The sequence below is a fragment of the Hippoglossus hippoglossus genome, chromosome 12, assembly GCF_009819705.1.
Source record: "Hippoglossus hippoglossus isolate fHipHip1 chromosome 12, fHipHip1.pri, whole genome shotgun sequence".
NCBI lineage: Eukaryota > Metazoa > Chordata > Actinopteri > Pleuronectiformes > Pleuronectidae > Hippoglossus > Hippoglossus hippoglossus.
Window position 1 is genome coordinate 4,554,785 of NC_047162.1, and position 5,985 is coordinate 4,560,769.

Consider the following 5,985-nt stretch of genomic DNA (forward strand, 5'->3'; position numbering starts at 1 on the left):
GAGCACAAGGGAGGAGGGTTGATGCTCTGTAACTGATTGGTTGATCCAAGACGAGCGGTGACATCCCCTCAACACCTCAACAAGATGTTCCCCGACTGCCGAAGAAAACAGATGCCTGAGTCTTTTCAGATGCTCAACCTTTGCCACTCATTGACACAGAGTGGTGTGGCAGCAATATATACATCAAATCAATTCATACAACGCCCCAAGACGCGTCTCGCTCCCAGCACCTGCACTGCCCAGCACATCTCCCATGGGTGACTCTGGTCTCCTCTCTGTCATCTCTAGCAGCCCCAGCAGTCTCTGCCTTGCAAAAACCATCTTACCTAGCAGTCTCTGCCTTGCAGGCACTTTGCACAGAGGGGGGATGCGAGCGTGCGGCTATTTCCTCTGAGCGGGAGGATTTTCCATGAAACAGATCAGTGAGAGAGGAAGAAGAGAGGAATCCAACCCAGATACTGATTCCAGTAAGGTAAGATGGTTTTAAATTATTAGGGAGATGTAAGAAAATATACCTCAGGAAGAAATTGTGACTTTCCTTCCCAACACCTGGACTAATTCATTATGCACTGTGTGATTTACTCTTATAGCAGTAAATATCACTGATACACTGTCCAGGCTGACACAGCTAAATGTATCATTTGAATTTGATCCAAAATCCATGATGATTGAAATACAAACTAAATGTGATCTACTCTTAAAATCAGCTTTAGTCTTTGATTTTTGTTATTCGGTCATTGTTTGCTTGCTGTGGTATAATTACCAGCACGTGATGAATGTGATTACATGAGTGTGAAACTAAAACTAGCTGTGTAGCTATAGAGAAATATTATTTCTTCTTGAAGAATCTCACTGTAGCAGTTTAGAAATTTTGTAATAGTATTTCTGGTTGTTGTTATTGATGTGTTATTATTGTTGTTATGCTATCATAGTATTATAACCACTATTAATGTACTTGTTTGTTTAAAACAAAAATTGAATTTGACTGATGATTACATTGCCGCTGATAGAATATTCATCACAGAGCAAACATGGCCTTCTTTGATTTGTTTAAGCCGTGGATATGTGAAATAAAAAACTTAAAACAACTCATTCTGCAGAAAGCATGAGCCAAGCGATCAAGAAATTTCAGAAAAAATTAGTTTCCAAAAATCCATCTAGATGAGAATTGATGTGTTCCAATCACAGAACTGTGGAAAACGAGTTTGAATTCAAACCTTATTCCTTCCCAGAATGCCAGTGTCACATTTTCACCTTAACCAATCAGTAAACCATCAAGCACGCTCGCCCACCACTCTCACAGCAGATATCTCATTTTGGTCAGCGTGGTGTTTTTTATAGGGTGTGAGGAAGCATGCACTTCACTGAATCAACCCACTTACAATAATCAAGAGACACAAGAATTGAACTATTGATTCCTGTAGAGGTTCTATTGTTTGATGTAACTACCAATCGATTCTTCTTCTGGTCTGCAGAATTGCACTCCACTGAGGGGTGCGTGTGTGGGTGTAATGGTGCTCTGGTTAATAATTGGTCGATTTTGTTAAGGGAAGATTTTTATTCGGGAACACATGAGGGCTACTGATGTGCCGAACACGTAACAGGTTATTTAAGTGATATATTAATGCCTCTCTGTCTCTGTCCGTCACCAGATATCACCATGACCCAGAATCTGCTTCTCAACACGACATGGGAGAGAGGGAACCTTTCCAATTCCTCAAGATTGCAGGAAAAAGCTTTGACCCACCAGAACATCACCTACGTGGATTTCTACCTCCACAAGCCCTCGGTGGCTGCCGTCTTCACCATCGCCTACCTGCTGATCTTCGCGGTGTGCATGGTCGGCAACGGGGTGGTGTGTTTCATTGTGCTGCGCAGTAAAAACATGCGCACGGTCACCAACCTGTTCATCCTCAACCTTGCCATCAGTGACCTGCTGGTTGGCATCTTCTGCATGCCGACCACTCTGGTGGACAACATTATAACAGGTCAGTGTCTACGTATCTTTTTTATTTAGGATTCATTTTAATGTTCAAATCATTTCTGCAGGTTGTTTGTCTTAATGTTCTCCAACTCAAACAATTTTAGTTTCTCTCTTTTTTGCAGGATGGCAATTTGGTAGGGTAGTGTGCAAACTGAGTGGCATGGTTCAAGGGATATCTGTGTCAGCATCTGTGTTCACTCTCGTGGCAATAGCTGTTGACAGGTGAGGGCTGTAATTGCATTGTGCTTGTGTGGCTGAGTGTGTCCCCCGAGACTTCTTTTCCTTCATGCATATCCTTCAATCCCCTTTGTGTCAGGTTCCGCTGCATTGTCTACCCTTTCAAGCAGAAGCTGACCATCGCCACCTCCAAGCTAATTATTGTCATCATATGGGTCCTGGCTGTGTCCATCATGTGTCCCTCGGGGGTCATGCTCCAGGTCACAAAGGAGCAGAGGGTGCGGATAGTCCTCGGCCGCAACAATGATACCCGCCCCTTCTACTGGTGCCGGGAAAATTGGCCCAATCAGGAGATGCGAAAAATCTACACCACTGTCCTCTTCGCCAACATCTTCCTCGCCCCTCTCAGCCTTATTGTCATCATGTACGCCCGCATCGGCTTCACCCTCTTTAAGACCGCAATTCCTCCGATGAGGGTCGGCGAAATTGTGCCTAGCGAGGGGAGCGGCAACAACAAACTGAGCATGGAAAGTCGTCACACAATTTCGAGGAAGAAAAAGAGGGTGATCATGATGCTGCTGGTTGTGGCTCTGCTCTTTGTAATTTCCTGGCTGCCCTTGTGGACGCTCATGATGCTAAGCGACTACGCCAGCCTTACAGAGCACCAGTACCGCGTCATCAACATCTACGTGTATCCCTTGGCTCACTGGTTGGCCTTCTTCAACAGCAGCGTCAACCCCATCATCTACGGGTTCTTCAACGAGAACTTCCGCAGGGGCTTTCAGGCGGCTTTCAAATTCCAGCTGTGCTCTACTGAAATACAGCACCAGAGAACGTACTCCCATCGGATACGAGGGAACGCTGTGCAGCCCGTCCAGCCTGCCACACACAGCAGATCAGGCTCGAGAGCGGGATCGGTGTTCATGGGGAATGGGAAGTGCTCATGTCAGGAAGAGGGGCGTTTGTCTGGTAGACATAATGTTAATGAACAGGACCTGATCTTGGAGGATCTGGAAAAGGTGTCCCATATTTAGATGGACAGAGAGTGCACAGCACAGCACTTTAAGAGCTTCTGAAGGTTTTTGGACAATAACATTTAAAGGACAATGGAAAACAGACCTCAGAAATATGTATATTTGTTGAAGTGAATGTACTTTCAACCTCTGCAACATGCATCATCAGGAATCATTTTGTGAATGTGTATCATTGTGTATATAAACAGAAAGAGCTTAAAGTCCTCATAAACTTGATTGGTTTGATTTGTCCATGAACGAACAAATCGCCAACTGTCATCAGAGTCTGATTCAACTGTTGCTCAATCCTGATTGGTGGATGGGAAATATGATCTTTTAAGGTAAATCCCAAACCACTTCAAACCAGAAGTTTGTGCTACATACTATATGTAGCACAAATAACGAATGACTCTCTCATGTGAAAGAACCAAAACAATTCTAACTGAAGCAGAAATCTGGATGCAGCCCACATGTAGCACCACAGATCTCCTGCAGAAACACAAGCTGAGTGAGAAGTGAGTGAAGATATAATCTGAATGTTTACATTCTGTGAACCAAACCAAAGCCCCCTCCCCTCTGGGTAACACCCACCAACATCTGGCATGTGCATTCAGTAGGAAAACACGATTTAATAGCTGTGTCTCAAATCAGGGGCTGCATCCTTCAGAAGCTGCATTTGAAGACCCGTTGTGTCACAGCAGCACGACTAGGCTGTCCTATTTCAAAGGCTCCTTCAAATGCGTCCTTCCATCCCCAAGAAACGAAAGGTCCAACGGGTGGATCCTTCCCGGCCCAAATATATCCCAGGATTCATTTTGCTTCAGCGACGAACCAATTATCAGAACCGAAATGGTGCTGCAAGCAACAAGTGGTCTTGTCGCGCTTCAAATCATTCGAATAACTAACGGTATACTTGTCAAAAAAAACAAGGGGTATTAAAACTTCCTCGGGCATCTCCAACTTCAGCTCTGTTGCTTGGAAACAACAATAGGGTGCGGGGCTGGCTGGTGACGCTAATCACAGATATCCTCTGTAGACCCGACAATCTCATTTCGGTTTATGCGGCCCACTAACACTGCCTCTATTGTGGGCTACATAGACCTTCTGAAGGATGCAGCCCACAAATTGAGACACAGCTGCTGTCTCCCGCTCAGAACAGTGATGGAAACATGACACCCGGGTGGTTTTGCTTCTTTTAAGGGTGTTTAATGAGGCCAACAAACCCGTCTGAGACGTCTGTGGCTCTTTGCAAATTCCAACCACAAATTCAATCTGTCTCCATTCAAGCAGAGCTCAGACATTTTTCAGTCGGAGTTGAGTTTGAAGAGGACGAAGCAAAATAAACAAAATGTCATAGTTAGTGGCCTGCATGACCGGAAAAAAAGACAAGAGGCAAATTGATATTGGGAGAAAAGTGAATTGCCTTTGATGCGGGTTTACCCATGTTTAGAAAAACTTCCACCCCTTAAAATACTTGCTCGTCTTGGTGTTAAAAGGGGACAACTGTGTTGACTATATTACAAATTCACTTTGCAGGTGATGTTAAACCTTTGAGATTCAGCGAATGCCACAGCGGCACAGCTCGATCAGACTTTAATTCAGCGGGGCTCTGAACATTACTCTTACTGCTGCGAATTTTGAAGCTTTCAGGGGGGGGGGGTTGACAGTTGAAGAATAGGATTACTTTCAAGAGTGAAGTGCAAGGCAGTGTGTAGAGAGTTCTGTCAGCTTCCTCTAGTCAAAGTGCATACTGTAGTGCCTCAGGGCGATCGGTGCGGGGCTGATGGCTGCGACGTGCGGTGGCAAATGGAAGAAGATCACAGGCTCATTTGGAAAGCATCTATGTGCCCTCCAGTTATCTGCTTTTGCGCGGCGCTATGAGATTTGAACGATGTCAAAGTGAGGAAAGTTGTGTTATTAGTAGCGGGTTGTGGGAATGAGCCTGAGCTGAAAGCAGAGCAGATAAGAGGCTAGAGAGGCTTACCATGACAAGAGAACACACAAGGTGATGTGCATAATGTGATAATAGCTTATATAGAAAAAGGGTATTACCAGTATTAAACCGTGGGAGAAAAATTGCCATCAGTTGAAGACAAAGCTTATAAATATAAAACTCACAACTAACTACCCAAGGCATGGTCCTTCATTCAGAACCATTTGAACATGATTAGTCCCGAGCTGTGTTTAAGTCACTGTTGGACCTTCTGGTCTCAAAAATACACCTGAACCATAAATGCTGTTTATTGTCTTCTGGAAACTATAGGTTCTATTTCCACATGCACATTGAAACAATTACCTCAATTTGTGATGTGTTATTGAACAGGGATGCTGCTATTCCAGCTGTACAGTGCATATATTTGACAGATATTCATTAGGAATGTAACTATAATTTTGTACAATTGCCATTTTTATCACTATTTGTTAAGTAACAGTAAACAATGTGTTTTTGTCAAAGTCTTGAAGGGACCGACGTGCAGTTTTTGACCACTAGTAGCGCTATGGAGCATAATTTGTATCTAAGATTTGGTCCTGGTTTTATTTTGATCATGTACTAGGACACACATGCACATAAAGAAATTTACACAAAAGCTTTTGTTTTCATGTAATTTTGCTGGTTGACAATTGGTGCAATAGAATGAATGAACGCAACAAGCTGACATACATGGACGTAAACAATTCATGGTATAAAATATTTTTTAAATAATTTTTTGTACATGTGTGTAATAATAATGATGGTCTTAGTCAAGTAATTGGTACTCTCTTTTTTGTGCTCTGCAGTGGTACTTGTGCATGCTTCCTCTGATTATGTCG

General features: G+C 43.5%; 1 protein-coding gene across 1 annotated transcript; it reads left to right on the forward strand.

The window, feature by feature from the left end:
- Positions 1 to 379: 379 nt before the first annotated feature.
- On the forward strand, positions 380 to 3,198 carry LOC117772019 (neuropeptide FF receptor 2-like). Its single transcript, XM_034602935.1, has 4 exons — positions 380 to 472; positions 1,653 to 1,988; positions 2,107 to 2,206; positions 2,301 to 3,198. The coding sequence occupies exons 2-4, from the start codon at positions 1,661 to 1,663 to the stop codon at positions 3,193 to 3,195; spliced, it is 1,323 nt and encodes a 440-aa protein (XP_034458826.1). The 5' UTR covers positions 380 to 472; positions 1,653 to 1,660; the 3' UTR covers positions 3,196 to 3,198.
- Positions 3,199 to 5,985: the final 2,787 nt, after the last annotated feature.